General features: G+C 38.4%; 1 protein-coding gene across 2 annotated transcripts in view; it reads right to left on the minus strand.

Moving 5' to 3' along the window:
- The window catches only part of JMY (junction mediating and regulatory protein, p53 cofactor), a 118,378-nt gene that overhangs the window by 78,537 nt on the left and 18,532 nt on the right, over positions 1 to 21,309 (minus strand). For both annotated transcript variants that reach the window (XM_032847827.1, XM_032847819.1), the window contains exon 2: positions 1,299 to 1,472. In XM_032847827.1, coding sequence (XP_032703718.1) covers positions 1,299 to 1,472 — 174 coding nt within the window. The remainder of the gene's footprint in view (positions 1 to 1,298; positions 1,473 to 21,309) is intronic.

The following is a 21,309-nucleotide window of genomic DNA, read 5'->3' on the forward strand; positions in this document are numbered from 1 at the left end:
TAAAAGTTTAGATGACTGATTTTGGAACTTTCTTCTCTAATAACTATAAATTTCTCTATAAATACAGCTTAAGCTTCATCGCTTGGTATCTTGCCAAAGGTTCAGGATAAAATTTTAGAAAGCTAAGGCTGTATCTCTGTAATTTCAACAAAAACAAAGATTAAAAAAAAGAGTAGCTAAAACAACACCACGCAAAGAAAGACGTCAGAACACCTGCCTCAAAAATGTAAAGCACACTTTACCCATGAAAACTATATCTCATAGATTATTTTTTTTAAAAAGATTTTATTTATTTATTTGACAGAGAGAGACACCAAGAGAGGGAACACAAGCAGAGACAGTGGGAGAAGGAAAAGCAGGCTTTGCAAGAGTAGGGAGCCCGATGCGGGGCTTGATCCCAGGACCGACCGGAGCTGAAGAAAGACGCTTAACAACTGAGCCACCCAGGCGCCTCTTAAATATCATAGGTTTTAAAGCTCTAATGGGTTGCCCCAGTAGCTAAGTAGGTTTAGCAGCCCAGTCTTGGTTTTGGCTCATGATCTCAGACTCCTGGGATGGAGCCTTGCGTCAGGCTCCACCCTCAGCACGGGGTATGCTTAAGATTCTGTCTCCCTCTTCCTTTGCCCCTTCCCCACTCTAAAATAAATAAAACTTATAAAAACATTTTTTGAAGCTCTGACATTAAATTCTTATAACTTTTTTTTTTCTCTAAGATTTTATTTATTTATTTGACACACAGAGAGAACACAAGCAGGGGGAGCGTTAAGCAGAGGAAGAGAGAGAGGCAGGCTTTCTACTGGGCAGGGAGCCCAATGTAGGGCTCAATCCCAGGACGCTGGGATCATGACCTGAGCCAAAGTCAGATGTTTAACTGACTGAGCCACCTAGGCACCCCTCTTGTAACTTTCAAAATAAGGCCTTCCCAGAAAAAATGTTCCCAAAACTTCTGGTAAAGAAATATAAGGCCACACAGTCCCCAAAACATTCTATGAGAGGAACAGAGAAGAAAAGTAGAGAATAAAGGGGGAAGATGGGGATTTCTCAATACATCCACAACTTTACTTTCTAGGCTCTTCTCATCCCTGGCTACTCAACAGAATCACCTTTGAGATACTCTAAAATGAGGTGCGCAGGTCCTATATAACCTGAATCGACCAAAATAGAATTTTTGGGGACAAAGGACCAGGTATCTGCATTTTTAAAAAGCTCCTCTATGGCCAGCCAGTCTGAGAACTATGAAACAGGCAGAGAACCATGTAGGTCTTAAAAAAAAAAAAAAAAAAAAAAAAAAAAAATACCTTGATCTGTTGTCTCCGTAGCATGGCAAGCTCTCTCATGTCTCGGAATGGCTGTAGTAAATACTGATATAGTTCAGTTGTGGCTTCTGCAAGGCTGCTATAGGCTTCATCCTCCATCTGATACAAGTCCAGAAGCTCCACCATGCTTTCTGTATTCTTGTGCTTATCCAAGAGCTGTGGAACGAGAAGGTTTTATTATAAAGAATCTGATTATAATAGCCTATAAATACTTCTTTTTAACTCCCTCCTTTATTTTGGGATGTTGGAATACTGAAACACAGAAGAAATGAAAAGCACTGGTTGCTTTTCATCACTCATCTCCATGTGGACAAATCTTACTACTCAAGACTGCCTGAATCATCCTTTTCAAACTGCTCTCATCAAATATGATGTTCTGTTCAAATATCCTGTTCTGTGTATTTTCTGGGTCTCCATACTATCTAACCACCTAGACTTAAGTCTTTAAAAATACATTTCCACATATCCTATAGCCTTTTCTGTATTTATAAAAAAATTTTTTTCATTGCTAATATACAAAGTAGTAATCAACTCTTACCAATATTATTCTACTAATTTTCCCAAATCTTCTTGCCATTCCACTCCTTCTCCCAGTTTGGAACTGTCCTACATTAACTTTCAACTCACGCCTATAACATCCCTCAAAATCTAGGTTAATAAAAACCTCAACTGTACTAAAGAGTTTAAGACTGACTATAACAGATTTTTGTAACTCTTACTTGTACTCCTTGGTACTCGTGTGTGTGTGTGTGTGTGTGTGTGTACATGTGCATACATGTGTGCACTTGTTTTCATTCATTCCTCAACAAATAGGGACATCTAACACGTGTCAGGCACTGGGCCAAGAGCTGGGCATACAGAAACATGGTATCTTGCTTCATGAAGCTTACAGTGTAGTAAATAAACAGAAACTAAGTTTTTAAAAATTACAAACTGTGATGATATGAAAATTATTTTTTAATGCTTTAAAAAAGTGAAGAATAAAAATACAGTGAAACAATGAATCCCATGAGAAAGAATGAGAGTTGGGCAGATGTTGGCACTGTGTGACCTAATTTATAAAAGGTAGAGAGAGCAGGCAATCCTTTTCCAAGGATCCAAGGAAGCTTACACTAAAATTTAAAGAAACATGTAGGCAAGACAGTTTATGTATTTATTCTTGGTGCCCATTTACCTGCTGACAGTTTCCTCTCAAAGGCACAAAATTCTGCTTTTCATTCCATATCTAAAGTTTTCACTACTACCTTCCTCCCCAACTTTTTGCTTTAGTTACCATATCCGACTACACATCTTATATTCATTTAGAGTCCAAATTCACTTCCTGCCCAGATTCTTAGCACTAAATGTAGTAACACATACGCATTGGTCTTTTGCCTACTATATTATTAACATTCATGATGGATCAGATAATCTACCTTAAACTGTTTTTATGACAAAGAAGTACTATATAAATACTAGTTATTTTAAGGCTACTGTAATTCCAACTTCCACCGCTACCATGGAGAACTTCCACTATCCAGTATCAGCTGAATAGTTCCTCTTAGATCGTTTCTCCCACTGATGGAACTATAAATCCTGGGCAAAATATTACAACACTACTACCCGAAGACACTGTAAAGTGACCAGAAGTAACTAAAAACTGGAGAGAACATCAATACTTAGAAGACAGGAAGACCCTAAGTAACTTTTTATTTACAGCACTTGGCCTGCAGGGAGGCCCCAGTGGCTGCCAGAGGAGAGAAGTTTGGCTAAACAGAGAACTACAGTCTTGGTGTTTGAAGAATCAGAGGACAGAGTTAAGACAACCACAGCATATAAAAAAGGGGAGAAGTGCAGAAAAGGAGAAAGCCAAAGGAGGAAATCTCAGACTGGTATATAAACTCTACTCCCCTCAAGGGGCACCTAGGTGGCTCAGTTGGTGCCTTTGGCTTAGGGCATGATCCCAGGGTCCTGGGATAGAGCCCCACATCAGGTTCCCTGCTCAGCAGGGAGACTGCTTCTCCCTCTCTCCTTCTGCCTGCTGCTCCACCTACTTGTGCTGTCAAATAAAAAAAAAAATCTTTAAAAAGAAAAAATCAACAATCTCTGGAGGAACATAACACAGAGAGCCTCTGTTAGGTACCACTTATGTTGTCCAGAATACAATCTAAATTTCGCAGACCTGTAAAGAAATAGGAAAACAAAACAATGCTCAAAAGAGAATCAAATGTAGGCAACTTTAAGATGAAATACTTTTGATGTAGCACAGATTTTAATTTTTTTTTTTAAGATTTTATTTATTTGAGAGAGAGTGCGCACACAGCAGGGGTAGGAGCAGAGGGAGAGAGAGAATCAGGCTGTCCTCTGAGCAGGGAGCCCAATGCAGGGCTCAGTCCCAGGACCCTGGGATCATAACCTGAGCTGAAGGCAGACGCTCAACTGGCTAAGCCACCCAGGTCCTCTCAATTTAGCATAGATTTTAAAGCAATTATTTTAAATGCTAATGGACACAATTTGCTCATGAAGAATAAACAGAATCTCAAAGAAGAAATAGTATTTTAAAGATTTTATTTATTTGAGAGCGAGCAAACGAGTGAGCATGGGGGTGGTGGGCGTGGGTACTAAAGGGACAAGCCAAATCCCCACTGAATGAGGGCAGTGGGGGAGGGTAACGTAGGGGTGACTTGATCCCAGGGCTCCAAGATAACCTGAGCCAAAGTCAGATGATTAACCGAGAGAACCACCCAGGAACCCCTAAACGACATTCTAGAACAAAAAATAGTGTCTAAAATAGTCCGGGGCACAGACACAGTAAGAAGTTAAAAGATTAAAAAGTAATCATCTATGATTAGCACTTCCTATTCCCCTAATTCCTTACTGTTGCATCAGTAGAGCTCTTATGAAACTGAAAAAAAACTTCATTTTTTAAAAAAGATTTTAAGTAGTAACTAGGGAAACCCAAAACACCATAGGAGACAAAACCGAAGACACCAGAGAAAATCTTAGCCTCTGACACCTACAGCAACTGCCTAGAATAACACAGTCGAGACTTTTCTAGGTGGATAAACAAAATCTCACCCTAAAGGCATATTTATCTCAGCTCCTTTTGCCTAGTACTATCATGTCCAGCTTACAAAAAAAAAAAAAAAAAAAAAATTACAGGGCATATTAAAAGCACAGTCTGAAGAGACAGAGCAAGCATGAGAACCATACTCAGGTATAGCAAGGATACGGAATTATCAGACTAGGAATTTAAACTATGATTAAAATGCTAAGTGATCTCGGAGTGCCTTGGTGCCTCAGTAGGTTGAGCAGCCGACTCGGGTTTTGGCTCAGGTCGCGGTCTCATGGGTCGCAGTATCAAGCTCCTTGCTCAATGGGGGAGTCAGCTTGAAGGTTCTCATCCTCTGCCCTTTTCCACTCCTGCATGTGCACTCTCTGTCACACACTCTCTCTCAAATACACAAACAAATCTTTTTAAAAATATGCTAAGGAGGGTGCCTGGGTGGCTCGGTTGGTTAAGTGGCTGCCTTTGGCTCTGGTCATGATCTTGGAGTCCCGGGATGGAGTCCCACACTGGGCTCACTGCTCAGCAGGGAGTCTGCTTCTCCCTCAGACCCTCTCCCTTCTCATGCTCTCTCACTCTGAAGTAAATAAAATAAATAAAATCTTTAAAAAATATATACTAAGGAATCTAATGGAAAAAGCAGACAACATGCAAGAACTTATGTATATAACATAAAGAGAGGGTTGGAAATACTAGGAATCAAAAGGAAATGCTATAAATCAAAACCACTAAAATGCAAAAATGCCTTCAATGGGCTTATTTTTAGACTGGACGCAACAACAACAACAAAACAAACTAACAAATGAGCTTGAAGAAATGTCAGTAGAAACTTCCAAAACTGAAATGCAAAAACAAAAACAAAAAAATTTCAAAGAACAAAATATCCAAGAAGCATGGGACAATTACCTATAAAGAGTAAGGAAAAATTCTATAAGAATTCTCTTCAGAAACCATGCAAACAAGAGAAGTAGAGTGAAATAATTAAGAGTTGGCTGGCTGGCTGAGTCAGAAGAGCATACCACTCTTGATCTTGGAGTTGTGAGTTCAAGTCCCTCACTGTGTGTAGAGATTAGTTAAAAAAAAAAAAGAAAGAATGAATGAAAGAAAGAAAGAGTAAACCTTTAAAAAGTTAAAAATCCATATACTTAGAATTCTGTATTCAGTGAAATTACCTTCAAAACTGAACGAGATATAAGAGATTCTCAGGCAAACATAAACTGAGGGAAACGGTCTTGCAAGAAATACTAAAAGATTATTTGTCAGAAAGGAGGAAATTTATATAGGACAGAAACTTGGATCTACATAAAGAAAGGAAGAATATTAGACAAGAAATTAATAAAAGTTAAATAACATCTTTCCCTATTATTCCTTTAAAAAAAAAGATTGATTGATTAATTTGACAGACAGAGATCACAAATAGGCAGAGAGAGACTGGGGAAGCAGGCTCCCTGCTGAGCAGAGAGCGTGATCCCAAGACCCTGAGATCATGACCTGAGCTAAAGGCAGAGGCTTAACCCACTGAGCCACCCAGGCACACCTCCCTATTACTATTCTTTTTTTTTTTTTTTTAAAGATTTTATTCATTTATCTGACAGGCAGAGATCACAAGTAGGCAGAGAGGCAGGCAGATAGAGAGAGAGGTAGAAGCAGGCTCCCTACCAAGCAGAGAGCCCGACGCGGGGCTCGATCCCAGGACCCTGGGATCATGACCTGAGCCGAAGGCAGAGGCTTTACCCACTGAGCCACCCAGGCGCCCCCCATTACTATTCTTAATAGATCTAACATAATAGTTTCCTCAAAAGAGGTGCCACAATATATCCAGTGATTACACCTTACAGATTAATAAAATAATTAACAGGTCAAAAGGGACAGGACTAAAGAACTAAAAAGGACAAAAACTGGACAATAAACAGAATATAGTAACAGATATGGTAGATATTACTCCAAATGTATCAATCATCACTTTAAACATCAATGGCTGAAACACACCTATTAAGAGAGACTGTCAGGGTGAACATAAAACCAAGATCCAACTATACGTTGTCTCAAAGAAACTCACTTTGAATACAGACACAGATAGGTTAAAGTGGTAAAAACATACCATGTAACACTAATTGAAAGAAAGCTACAGTAGCTATATTACTTTCAAATAAAGCAGATTTCAAAACAAGGACAATTTTAGAGAAAATTATAAAAATAGTTAATTCTCCAAGACATGATAATCCTTAATGTGTATATGCCCAAAAGCATAACACTAAAATACCCAAGTTAAAAAAAAGATACAACTACAAGGAGAAAAGTATTAGTCCACTATGACAGTTGGAGACATCAAGATCCCTTATCAGTAATGGACAGATCCAACAGGCAGAAAAATCAATTAAGGACAGCTGAACTCTACAGCACCATCAACTGGACATATTTGACACCTATCGACTATTTCATCCAATTGCAGCAAAATATATAGTCTATTTGAGCTCACATGGAACATTCACCAAGACAGAGCATGTTCTGGGCCCAAAGCACATCATGATAAATTTAAAAGAACAGAAATCACCCAAAGTATGCTCTTAGACTATAATGAAATTAAACTAAAAATCAGTAACGGAAATATTGCTAGAAACCCCCCAAATCCTTGGGAGATTAAACAACACAATTTTAAGTAGTGCATGGGTCAAAGAAAAAAGAAAAAATTTTAAATATTTTCAACTAAGTGAAAACACAACTTGGCAAATTTTTTTTGGGTCACAGTAAAAGTGCTTAGAGGAGAATCTGGAGCACTGAATGCATATATTACAAAAGTGTAAAATCAGTAATCTAAAACCTTTACCTTAGAAAAGAGCAAATTAAATTCAAAGACTACAGGGAAAAAAAAGAGAATTTAGAGTATAAATCAATGAAACTGAAAAAGAAATTAATAAAAAAAATCAATGAAACAAAAACTCTGGTTCTTTGAAAACATCAATAAAATTGATAAACATCTATCAAGGTTAACAAAGAAAAAGAGAAGACACAAATTACTAGTATCAGAAATGAAAAGGGACATCACTACTGATCCCACAGACATTAAGAAGAGTATTAAGAACACCTCTATGCCCACAAATTCAAAAAAACAGGTGAAATGGATGAATTCCTCAAAAGACACACTCTAATAAAACAAAAGAACAGATGATCTGAAAAGGCCTTTATTCAAGAAATTGAATTCATAATTAATAACCTTGCAAAATAGAAAACACCAAGCCCAGATGGGCTCACTGGTGAAGTCTACCAACAATTTAAGGAAGAAATCTCGCTGATTTTCTACAATCTCTCAAGAAAACAAAACAGAGGGAATACTTCCTTACTCTAAAGAGGTAAGCATGTGCCTAATACCAGAAACAATGACATTACAAAAAAACTACAGACCAACATCTCTATGAATGTGGACGCAAAAATCCTCAACAAAATATTAGGAAGTACATCCAACACTGTATAAAAAGAACTACTGTATTACCACCAAATATGACTTATTCAAGGTATGCAAGACTGATTCAATGTTTAAAAAAAAAAAATCAACGTAATCTATCATATCACAGTCTAAAGAAAAATCATGTGATATTAATAAATGCAGGAAAAACATCTGACAAAACCCAACACCATTCATGAGAAAGAATTACCATTGTACTAGGAATATAGGGAAATCTTAACTTGATAAAGAACAAAAAACCTATTGCTAACATATTTAATTGTGATAAACTAGATGCTAAACAAGGCAAAGAGGTCCCCTCTCACCATTCCTATTAAACATCATATTGGAAATCCTAGCTAATGCAACAAGAAATAAAAGGTATACAGACTGAGAAGAAACAGAACTGTCTTTACACAGATGACATCACTCTGTAGAAAAATCCAAAGGAACAGACAAAAGAAAAGAGAAAAAAAGAAGCCTTCCAAAAATAACTTATGTTTACACAAAAATTGAAATACTTTGGTATAAATCAATGCACAAGATCTAAATGAAGAAAATTACACAACTCTGATGAAAGACATCAAAGATCTAAACAAATGGAGAAATATTCCACATACATGGATTGGAAGACTTAACTACTGTCAAGATGTCCGTTCTTTCCATCTTGATCTATAGACTCAACACAATGCCAATCAAAGTATCAGCAAGTTATTTTGTGGCCATCAACAAACCACTTCTAAAGTTTACATGGAAAGGTAAAAGTCTCAGAATGGCCAACACAATATTGAAAAACAAAGTCAGAGTATTGACACTATCCAACTTCATTAGTCACTAGAAAGCTACAGTAGTCAAGACAGAGGGGTTACTGATAAAAGAACAGATCAACAGAATAGAGTCCAAAACAAACCCACACAAATACAGCCCAGCGATCTTTTGACAAAGGAGCAAAGGCAATTCAATGAATAGTCTTTTTTTTTTTTTCTTCTGAGATTTAATTTTATTTACTTGACAGAGAGAGAGAGAGAGAGACAGTGAGACAGGGCACACAAGCAGGGGGAGTGGGAGAGGGAGAAGCAGGCCCCTGACTGAGCAGGAAGTCTGATGTGGGGCTCGATCCCAGGATGCCGGGATCATGACCTGAGCCAATCACAACTGAGCCACCCAGGCGCCCCTGAATACTCTTTTCAATAAATGGGCATCCATATGAAGGAAGGAAGGGAGGAAGGAAGGAAGGGAGGAAGGAAGGAAGGGAGGAAGGAAGGAAGGAAGGAAAGGAGGGATGGAGGGAGGGAAATCTAGACCTTACAAAAAGATTAACTCAAAATCGATCATGGACCCCATATGTAAAAATGCAAAAACCATAAAATTCCCAGAAAATAACTAAGAGAAAATCTTAGTGACCATGGGTTTGATAGATGTTTTAGACACAACACCCCAAGCACAATCCATGAAGAAAAAAATTGGTAAGCTGGACTTTGTTATAATACTTACCGGAAGACACTCAAGGAGCACCTGGGTGGCTCAGTCACAGTTAAGTGTCTGCCTTTGGCTCAGGTCATGATCCCGGGGTCCTGGGATTGAGCCTGGCATCAGGCTCCCTTCTCACTCGGAGGCCTGCTTCTCCCTCTCCCACTCCCCTTGCTTGTGTTCCCTCTCTCACTGTCTCTCTCTCTGTGTCAAGTAAATAAATAAAGTCTTTAAAAAGAAGAAAGGGATAAAAGACACTCAAAAGAATAAAAAGACAAGCTATAGAGCACCTGGGTGGCTCAGTCAGTTAAGTGTCTGCCTTTAGTTCAGCTCCTGATCCCAGCGTCCTGAGACAGTGCCTGGCATTGGGCTCCCTGCTCAGTGGGGAGTCTGCTTCTCCCTCTACCCTTCCCCCTTGCTTATGCTCTCTCGCTCTCAAAAAAATAAAAATCTTAAAAAAAATGTAAAAAGGAGAGACAAGCTACAGAGAAAACACTTGAAAAATACGTTTCTGACAAAGGACTGTTATGCAAAATATACAAAAAAACTCCCAAAACTCAACATTAAGGAAACAACCCAATTTAAAAATGGGCAAAAGATCTTAAGAGACCTCACCAAATAAGCTATACACAGATGCCAAGTAAGCATATGAGATGATCAACATCACACCATCATCTGGGAACTGCAGATTACAACAATGAGATGCCATTACACACCTGACAATACCAAATGCCGGCAAGGATATGGCACAACCAGAATTCCCATTTATTGTTGGTGGCAATGTATTATGATCTGTTGTTGGGCACATGCACATCAAGGATTAGGTCTTCTTAGAGAATTAACCCCTCTATTATATAATTATCCTCTTTACCCTTAATAATTTCCCTTGGTCCAAAGTCTGCTTTATCTCAAATTAATATAAGCTACTCCAACTTTCTTTTGATTAGTGTTAGCGGGTGTTTCTGTCTTACAAAACTAAATATTCTCACCATAAAATCCAGCAATCATGTTCCTTGATATTTACCTAAATGAGGTGAAAATCTAATCCAAACAAAACTTGCACATAAAGGTTATAGGAGCTTTATTCATAAATGCCAAGTCTTAGAAGCAACAGAGATGTCCTCCAATAAGTAAATGAATAAACAAACTGTATATTCACACAATGGAATATTCATTCAGCACTAAAAAAAAAAAAGAAAGAGCTGTCAATCCACCAAAAAAAGGCGGGGGGGGGGGACCTTAGATGCGTATTCAAAGGTGAAAAGCAGCCAATCTGAAAAGGTTACATATTTTAGGACACCAATTCCATAACATTCTGGAAAAAAAAAACCAAAATATAGAGAAAGGCTAGAAAAAAAAAATCACTAGTTGCCAGAGGCTAGAGAGATGTGGCACACTCCAGTAAATGAACAAGGGAACCATGAGATTTTTAGAGCAGTTGTTAACTGCTATGTATGATACTGTAATGATGGATACAGACATTCTCCTTTTGTCAGTCAGAGAACTGCACAACCCAAAGAATGACCATTTATATAAAGTATGCTCTTTAATATTAGGGGAGATTGTGGACAAGAGGGGAATAAATGGGAACTCTATGTATTTTCTGCTCAGTTTTTCTGTAAACCTAAAATTCATATAAAACCAAAACTACCGGGGTGTCTGAGTGGCTCAGTCAGTTAAGCATGACTCTTGACCTCAGCTCAGGTCTTGATCTCAGGGTCTTGAGTTCAAGCCCCACCCCAGGCTCCTCACTAGATGTGCAATCTACTGAATGAATGAATGATTAAAACAAAGTCAATTAATTTTTATATAATACAAACCTACTTAAAGACAACATTGTATTTCACAGTACACGTGCATATTTTCATTATTTTTTTTTAAAGATTTGGTTTATTTGTTAGAAATCAGGAAGAGCGGCAAGCAGAGGGAGAAGCAGTCTCCCCACTGAGCAAGCAGTCAGAGGGAAAAGCAGGCTGCCAGCTGAGCAAGAAGCCCGATGCAGGACTCAATCCCAGGACCCTGAGCCAAAGGCAGATGCTTAACCATCTGAGCCCACCCAGGCGTCCCATGTATGCCTATTTTTAAAGTAAAACAAAAAAAGATTAAAACATAATAACTAATTAATACCAATTATTGTCTCTGCTAAGCCCTTATTATTTTATAGGGTGATCAGATCAATGTCTTTTGGCTTTGTTAACAAGTGGTTTTTGTTTAGTTTTTTAAAAATTATTTATTTATTTGACAGGACACAAGCATGGGGAGCAGCAGGCAGAAAGACAATTCTGGAGACTTACTAAGAGACCCTGCTGACTCTGAATTATATACTACAGTGGTGAGAAAAGCTTGGAAGGGTATCAGAGGGCATGCAGAGAGATCAGTTCACAGGCTCCCAGGTGTGTCTATGAAACTTGGTGGAAGTTTACACTGGGGGAAAGAACAAAGATTCAAGAAATGTTCTGGAGATAAAAATCAGTGGTACTTGGTGAAAAACCAGATTTTAAGACAGAGAATTACGGATGACTACTAGGATTCTGGCATTTAACTGAGACAAAAAACAAAGGAACAGAGACAGGTTTTTAGTGGCAAAGATTAACAGACTCGGAGACACCATCCAAATTGCTTTTTAGATACCCAACAGGAGAGTCATGTAGGGGATACAAAATGTCCAATGTTCTTATCCTTAAGAAGTCTAAAATCTAACTAGGGAAGCAAACTAACAGACATAAAAATAAAACTACTTATAAAAGAAGTAAAATGTTACCGAAAAGGTGGATCAGAGTAGGCTAATGCAGTTGGAAAAGGTGTTCTAAAGCTAGGATTTGAACTGGGTTTTGAAGGATGAGAAGTGCTGCATAGGTGAAGGAGGGTAAGCCAGACTTGAGAAATCACATGAATAGAAGCATCCTGGATAAGGAATCTGGGTGGGATGAGGGGTAACAAAGTTATCATGTTCCCTGAAGTCTGGAGGGTACATGCTAGGGAACAGGGCATCACACTGAGTCTGTAAATGCAGCACATTCTCATAAGCAGTGAAAATACCTATGGAGTAGGAAAAAAGAACGACATATATGGCCAACCTGTCATCTTTAATTTGTTGGCTATGTTCAACTCAACTAAATAACCAAATCAAATAGATGGTCATTTAGTATCTGGTTACTCAAAACATGGTCTGTGACCAGCAACACCAGCATCATGTTCGGAACCTGTTATAAATATGGAACCCGAAGGCCCACTCCAGAAGCACAAAATCAGAATCTGAATTTTAGTAAGATTGCCATGTAAAAAGCACACATGCCAAAGTTTGAGACACTCTATTTCAGGAACACCTTAATATACCCGTATTAACAATGAAGTGAGGCAAAAGTCTCTCTAAAGTTATAGAAATTATGGCAGGTGACTTTTCTTTAATCAGAAACAATTTTCCCCTCTCACTCTCTCACTACATTTACTATTAGATCAATTAGCACTCCAGGCACACCTCGTTTTATTGTGCTTCACTTTACTGCACTTCAGACACTCTTTTTTTAATTTTTTAAATTTTATTTATTTCTTTGACAGAGATCACAAGTAGGCAGAGAGGCAGGCAGAGAGAGGAGGAAGCAGGCTCCTTGCTGAGCAGAGAGCCCGATGCGGGACTCGATCCCAGGACCCTGAGATCATGACCTGAGCCGAAGGCAGAGGCTTTAACTCCTTGAGCCACCCAGGCGCCCACAGATACTCTTTTTAACAAACTGAAGGTTTGTGGCAATCCCATCTGTGTCAAGCAAGTCTATCAGTGCCATTCTTTTTTTTTTTTTTTAGGATTTTTATTTATTTATTTGACAGACAGAGATCACAATAGGCAGAGAGGCAGGCAGACAGAAAGGAGGAAGCAGGCTCCCTGCCGAGCAGAGAGCCCGATGCGATGCGGGGCTCAATCCCAGGACCCTGGGATCATGACCCGAGCCGAAGGCAGAGGCTTTAACCCACTGAGCCACCCAGGCGCCCCTATCAGTGCCATTCTTACAACAGCATTTGCTCCGTCTTATCTGTGTCACATTTTGGTAATTGTCACAGTATTTCAAGCTTTTTCATTAGTATCTTTGTTAGGTGATCTGTGATCAGTACTCTCAAATGTTGCTATTCTAATAATTTTGGGGACCATGGACCATGCCCACATAACACGGTGAACTCAACTGATCAATGTTGTATGTTCTGAGGGCTCAACTATCCAATTCCCCATCTCTCTGCCTCTCCTATGGCCTTCCTACTCCCTGAAATACATCAACATGAAGATTAGCCTAACTGATAACCTTACAATGGCCTCAAAGTATTCAGGTTAAAGTGAACTTTAAATCAAACACTAGAAATGATTAAACTTGGTGAAGTCATATCAAAAGCTGAGAGTGGCTTCTTGCACCAGATAGCCAAGTTGTAAATGTAAAGGAAGACTTCATAAAGGTAATTAAAAGTGCTACTCCAATGAATACACAAATGATAAAGTGACAGAGCCTTATTGTTGATAAACAAAGTTTCTAGTGGCCTGAATATAGTTCAAACCAGCCACAATATTCCCTTAAGCCACGGCCTAAATCCAGAGAAAGACCTAACTCTTTTCAATTCTATGAAGGCTGAAGGAGGTGAAGAAACTTCAGAAGACAAGTCTGAAGCTAGCAGAGGGTGGTTCAAGAGGTTTAAGGAGAGAAGATGTCTCCATAAGGTAAAAGTGCAAGGTGAAGCAGAAAGTGCTGATACAGAAACTATAGTCAGTTACCCAAGAAAGATCCAGCTCAAGCAATTCATGAAGGTGGCTACATTAAATACCAGATTTTCAATGCAGATGAAACAGTCTTACATCATTATAGTGGAAGAAGATGCGTCTACAACTTTCACAGCTGGACAGAATTCAGTGCCAAGCTTCAAAGCTTCAAAGGATAGAGACTAACTCCCTTGTTAGGGGCTAATGCAGTTGGTGACTCTAAACTGAAGCCAATGCTCATTTACCATTCCCCAAATCCCAAAATCATAGGACCCTTAAGAATTATGCTAAATCTACTCTATGCTCTACAAATGCCAAATGCCTGGATGACCGCACATCTATTCACAATATGGTTTACTGAATATTTTAACCTCACTGCTTAAAGTATCTACTGCTCAGAAAAAAAAATTCACTTCAAAATCTTACTGTACACTGACAATATGCCTAATCACCCAAGAGCTCTCATAGAGATGAACAGTGAGGGTGGTTTTCATGCCTGCTAACACTATAACCATTCCGCAGCCCATGGGTCAAGGAGTAATTCTGACTCTCAAGTCTTATTCTTTAGGAAATATATTTCGTAAGGCTTTATCTGCCATAGTGATTTCTCTGATAGATCTGGACAAAGTTAACTGAAAACCTCTGGAAAGGATTCACCATTCTAGACACCATTAAAAATACTCAGGATTCATGGAAAAGGTCAAAGTATCAACAGGAGCAGGAGTTTCAAAGCAGTTGAGTCCAACCTTTATGAATGATTTTGAAGGGTTCAAGACTTTAATGGAGGAAGTAACTGCGGATGTGGTGGAGCAAATAAAGTGGTTTCTTGAGACAAAATTTACTCCTGGTGAAGATGCTGTAATGACTGCTGAAATGACAACAGATGATTCAGAATATCACATAAACTTAGTTGATAAAGTAGGGCAGGGTCTGAAAGGACAGACTCCCAATTATGCTAGAAGTTCTATTGTGGGTAAAATGCTGTCAATCAGCATCACATGCTATAGAGATATTGTTCATAAAAGGAAGAGTCAATCAATGCAGCACACTTCACTGTTGTCTCATTTTAAAAAATTACCACAGCCCCCTCAACCTTCAACAACCATCACCTTGATCAGTCTGTAGCCATCAGCATTGAGGCAAGACCCTTCATCTCCAAGAAGATTACAACTCACAGAAAGCTCAAAAGATTACCATTTTTCAGCAGTAAGGTTTTTTTTTTTTTTTTTAAAGATTTAGTTATTTATTGGGGGAGGGGGGACAGAGGGAGAACAAGAGAGAATCTTAAGTAGACTCCACGCTGAGTGCAGAGCCTGACATGGGGGTTGATGTCACAACTCTGAGATCATGCCGTGAGCTGAAACCAATAGTCAGGCACTAACTGCGCCACCCAGCGCTCCTGAAGTAATTTGTAAATTAAGGTATGTACACTGTTTTTTGTTTTTGGTTTTTAGATAAAACACTATTACACACTCAATAGACTACAGTATAGTAGGAACAACATTTATATGCACCTGAAAACCAAAATATTCATTTCATTTAACTTCTTTTATTGTGACATCTGCTTTATTGTGGTGGTCTGAAACCGAACCCACAGTATCTCTAAAGTATACCCATGTTTAAACTAAAACTGAGCCAAACCCCTCATTTCTCATGGTTCAGTTTTCTATTAAAGCACTTTTAGTGGACGGAGGCTGGTGGCGGGGGGGTTAGCTATTCTAAGGGAAAAAAACCACAAAGTTATGACTGAAGTCAATCACAGGATGATCTTTATTAAGACAGATACAGAATAACAAAAATCAGCCTGGTCTTATCTCCAGCACCAGCAGGGATGATATCTCCAGTATGTAAGCCATTCCATGAAAGTGATGTTGAAAGGCAATGGCCACTGAGGCACCTGGGTGGCTCAGTTGGTTAAGCATCTGACTTGGTTTTGGCTTAGGTCATGATCTCAAGGGTCGTGAGATTTAGCCGTGCCCAGCTCCCCCCGTCAGAAGGGAGTGTGCTTGAAGATTTCTTTCTCTGCCCTCCCCTGACTCACACAGGAGTGTGCATACGGGCATGATCTCAAATAAATAAATCTTTAAAATATAAGTAAATTAAAATAAAGGCAATGACCACTGGTTTGAAATCATCCAATTAACTCTTTTCATTATGATGAAATGCTTACTTTTAAAAAAATAATAATTTGGCTTTTTTATTCTTTCAAAGACACAATAAAATGATGATAAAGATATTCTGGTTCTGGGGTGCCTGGGTGCCTCAGTCAGTTAAACACATGCCTTTGGCTCAAGTCATGATACCAGAGTCCCGGGATCAAGCCCCACATCGGGCTCCCTGCTCAGCAGAGAGCCTGCTTCTCCCTCTCCCTCTGCTGCTCCCCCTGCTTGTGCTTCCTTTCTCTCTCTGTCAAAAAATAAAATCTTTTTAAAAAAAGATATTCTGGTTCTGTTGACAGATATCTGCCTATTAATTATAAAAATGGTCATTTAAGAATCCAATTTAGAATAAACTGAACAATTGCAATAGAAAAAGAATTCAATAAGCTTAGTTAGAATTTATATGCAGAAACCAACAGCCCTGTTATAGTAAAAACAACTAGCAAGGATTCCATTTACAACAGAAACAACAAAAACAAAATACTTAGTACTAAACTTATGTCTATTAACAGCCACGTAAATAAAATGTTTAAAAGTACCAAAAGAGGGCACCTGGGTGGCTCAGTTGGTTAAACCTCTGCCTTCAGCTCAAGTCATAACCCCAAGGGTCTGGGATTGAGTCCTGCCTTAGCCTGCTTCTACCCCTCCCTCTGCCATTCCCCCCTGCTTGTGCTCTGTCAAATAAATAGATGAAATCTTTAAAAAAAAAAAAAAGTACCAAAAGATGATGTAAATAAATGGAAGACTAATAATAAAAATATCAATTCTTACTAATCTATAAATTTCACATGGTAATAGCTTCTTTATAGATTTATGGCATAAGAAAAGGACGATTTTAAAGTTCACATGGGAAAATAAGAGGAAAAAGTATCAGTAAAAAAATTTATAAAGAGTAATTGTGGAGAGGGGCAACGGCTTTACCATGTATTTTAAATATCTGATAAAAGCATCAACTACAATGTATTATTACTAAAGAGTTTAGATACACAGACGTTTACTGCAGAGTAAGTATCAATCACTCAAGAAATCATGTCATAACTGTCATTTAATCAGGAAATAAAACTGGTTGGATCCCTACACCAAAATAAATCCCAGGGGCATCAAGAAACTTAAAATGGGAATAATAATACCATAAAAGTAGATGATGTGAGGGAGTTTTTGTTTGTTTTGCTCTAAATAATCTCATCATGGGGTACTTTTTAAAGCATGACTCAAAATCCAAAACTATCAAAACAGACTAATAACTTGTGCTGCAAAGTTTTAAACTGGCTACAAAGGCAGACAAAATAATATCAAGAAGCAAATTATAAAGGGAAAAATACTTTCAATACAGACAATTTCCACAAATACAGTAAAAATATAGGGGAATATAAGGGGTTCAAAGAAATGACTCCTGAACAAATGAAGATTCACTCATAAAAATCAATTACAAACTGAAACTTTTCACAGGTAAGACCAAAAAGGTTTTGAAAATACAGTCTTGTGGGGGTGCCTGGGTGGCTCAGTTAAGCCTCTGCCTTCAGCTCTAGTCATGTCCCAGGGTCCTGGAATGGAGCCCCACATGGGCTCCCTGCTCAGCAGGGAGCCTGCTTCTCTCCTGCCCCTCCCCCTGCTTGTGCTCTGTCAAATAAATAAAAATTTAAATTAAAAACAAAAAAGAAAATAGTCTTGGGTTGAAAAGGATATAGAAACAAAAGACAATCTCCTTGAGTTTGAGAGCCAGTAAACTGGTATACCTCTCCAGAAAACAGCTGTATTAAAATGCACATTCTCGTTACCCGGAAATTCCTCTTACAGAAATTTACCTACAGATATACTTGCATATATGGGAAAAGATCTGCTACTTTAACAGGAACAGTGTAAGATCAAGGCGGGGAAAAGCTATGTACCAAAACAAATCCATTCGGTGTAGTTTATTTAGCCATTAAAAGAAATGCAGCCTGTTAGAAGAAAAAAAAACAAACCACTAGACATGTCTCTCGAGGCAAGGGAAACAAAAGCAAAAAGGAATTATTGGGACTTCATCAAGATAAAAAGCTTTTGCACAGCAAAGGAAACAATCAACAAAACTAGACGATCTATAGAATGGGAAAAGATATTGGCAAATGACATATCTGATAAAGGATTAGTATCCAAAATCTATAAAGAACTTACCAAACTCACTCAATAATAATAATAATCATCATCATCATCATCCAGCTAAGAAATGGGCAGAAGACATGAACATTTTTCCTAAGACAGACAGATGGCTAACAGACAACATGAAAAGACACTCAACATCGCTTATCATCAGGAAGATACAAATCAAAACCATGATGAGATACCACCTCACTCCCATCTGTCAGAATGGCTAAAATAACAACATGGGAAACAGAGGTTGGCAAGGATATGGACAAACGGGAACCCTCTCTTACACTGTTGGTCGGAATGCAAACTGGTGCAGACACTGGAAGTATGGAGGTTCCTCAAAAAGTTAAAAATAGAACTACCCTATGATTCAGCAATTGTACTACTAGGTATTTGACCAAAGGATACAAAAATACTAATTTGAAAGAGTACATGCACCCTGATGTTCAGAGCAGCATTATCAACAATAGCCAAATTAAGGAAACAGTCCAGATGTCCATCGACTGATTAGTGGATAAAGAAGATGTGGTATACACACACACACACACACACACACACACACACACACACACACACTAGAATATTACTCAGCCATAAAAAAGAATGAAATCTTGCTATTTGCAGCAATGTGGATGGAGCTGGAGTGTATTATGCTAAGCAAAGTAAGTTTGTCAGAGAAAGACAAATACTATGTAACTTTACTCACATGAGGAATTTAGGAAACAAAACAGATGAACACAAAGGGAGAAAAAAGTGAGAGACAACGAATTATAGCCACTCTTGACTACAGAGAACAAACAGGGTTGATGGAGGGAGATGGGTAGGGGATGGGCTAAATGGGTGACGGGTATTAAGAAGGGCACTTGTGATGAGCACTGAGGGTTAAGTGATGGGTCACTAAATTCTACACCTGAAACCCATTTTACCATATGTGTTAACTAAATAGAATTTAAATTTAAAAAGTGGAAATTTAAAAAAGGAAAAAACCCAAGATACAGAACACAGTATGTATATGCTACCATTTGAGATGTTAAAAAGGTAGAGAATATCTATGTCCTATGTTTCTTTTATATGTACTGAACCTGAAAGACACACAAGAAACTCAGGAATGGTTGCCTCGGAGAATGAGAACCACAGATCAGGAAACAGATGTGAGTAAGGAGCAGATGTACATTCCGCTTACATTTTTTTTTTTAAGATTTTACTTATTTATCTGACAGAAACAGAGAGAGAAAGAGAGAGATCACAAGTAGGCAGACAGAGAGAGAGGGGAAGCAGGCTCCCTGCTGAGCAGAGAGCCTGATGTGGGGCTTGATTCCAAGACCCTGAGATCATGACCTGAGCTGAAGATAGAGGCTTAGCCCACTGAGCCACCCAGGCTCCCCAACTTACACTTTTTTTTTTTCAATCATGATCTATCAAATAAATACATACACTTTTTTTTTTTTTTTAAGATTTTTATTTATTTGAGACAGAGAGTAAGAGAGCGAGTGAGCGCATGAGCAGGGGGGAGAAGTAGAAGGAGAAGCAGATTCCCCACTGAGCTGGGAGCCCCATGTGGGACTTGATCCTAGGACCCTGTGATCATGACCTGAGTGGAAGGCAGACGTTTAATCAAATGAGCCACCCAAGTGCCCCCATATACTTGTTTTTTTTTAAAGGAAGGTTTTATATTCATTCCTTCTCTATTTCCACCCCTAAGGTATTCTGGCTTACACATCAAAAAGGAAAATTAAATTATCCCCTTTGGCAAAATATCCAAAATATATGTGTACATGTAACTTTTCAAAGGATGAGGCATGAGAAATATGAAAATGGGGTGCCTGGTTGGCTCAGTCAGTTAAGTGGTTGCCTTCAGCTCAGGTCATGATCCCAGGGTTCTGGGATGAGTCCTGCATCGGGCTCCTTGCTCAGCAGGGAGCCTGCTTTTCCCCTGCCTGTACTTGCTCTCTCTCATTCTCTCTGTGTCAAATAAATAAATAAAATCTCTTAAAAAAAAAAAAAAAAAAAAGAAGTATGATAATGATACATGCTTCTCTTCTTGTGCCTACCTACCTATTATTCAGAAGTAGCTAAATCCTATGTTGAGCCATCTATTTTAAGCTATATCTACTTTAAGCAGAATTATGAAAGTGGCAGGAGCTGATCAATTTCTAATCACAGCACTGAAGTCTAAGAATTCAGTTCTAACTGGTGGCAAAGGTGCTCACCTCCATCACAGCTTACCACTTCAAAGCTGCAGGCATATTAGTAATAACCAGCTTAAGGAAGGAGAGAGAAGATAACTAGGGGAAAAAAGTGAATGTATAATAGCAACAAAACAGTGAATTAAAATGAATTTTTAAAATGAATTATAAACTACCTTTATAATTTTAAAGGCAGTCATTCTCTCTTGCCAGAAAATGTATATTTAAAGCCCTTTATCTTTTATTCCACTTGAAAATGGGAGATTTTCAGGGTGCCTTAGTGGCTCAGTTTGTTAAACATCTGACTTTTGATTTTGGCTCAAGTCATGATCTCAAGGTCATGAGACTGAGCCCTGAGCTGGGCTCCAAGCTGGCCATGGAGCTTGCTTAAGATTCTCTGTCTCTCTTCCTCTCCCTCTGTCCCTATCCTGCAGCTTGCACATGCATGTGCATGTTCTCCCTGTCTCTTAAAAAAAAAAAAAAAAAAAAAAAAAAAAGGAAAATTTTTCAAGATAATGATTTTCTACCAAGTTTTAGGAATGTGAAACTACTAAAAGAATAAGAAAACAAAAGTGCAGAACATCTCTCAATAACAAAGTTCCTGGAGTCATTTACCAGTAATCAAATGCCACCATTCAACAGTAAGACAATCCTCAGACACTAGGCTTCTTTGAGCTCTTCTTACAGAGACACTAAAGTAAATGTAATACACCAAACAGATACTATTTTCTGCCAACACAAAAATATCAGGTCATGATATACTTATTAATTAAATCACAATACCACTCTACACAGATATGTGCAATTGACAGGACAGAAAATAAG

This window comes from Lontra canadensis, unplaced genomic scaffold (genome assembly GCF_010015895.1).
Source record: "Lontra canadensis isolate GAN:19392208 unplaced genomic scaffold, GSC_riverotter_1.0 scaffold4, whole genome shotgun sequence".
Classification (NCBI taxonomy): Eukaryota; Metazoa; Chordata; class Mammalia; order Carnivora; family Mustelidae; genus Lontra; species Lontra canadensis.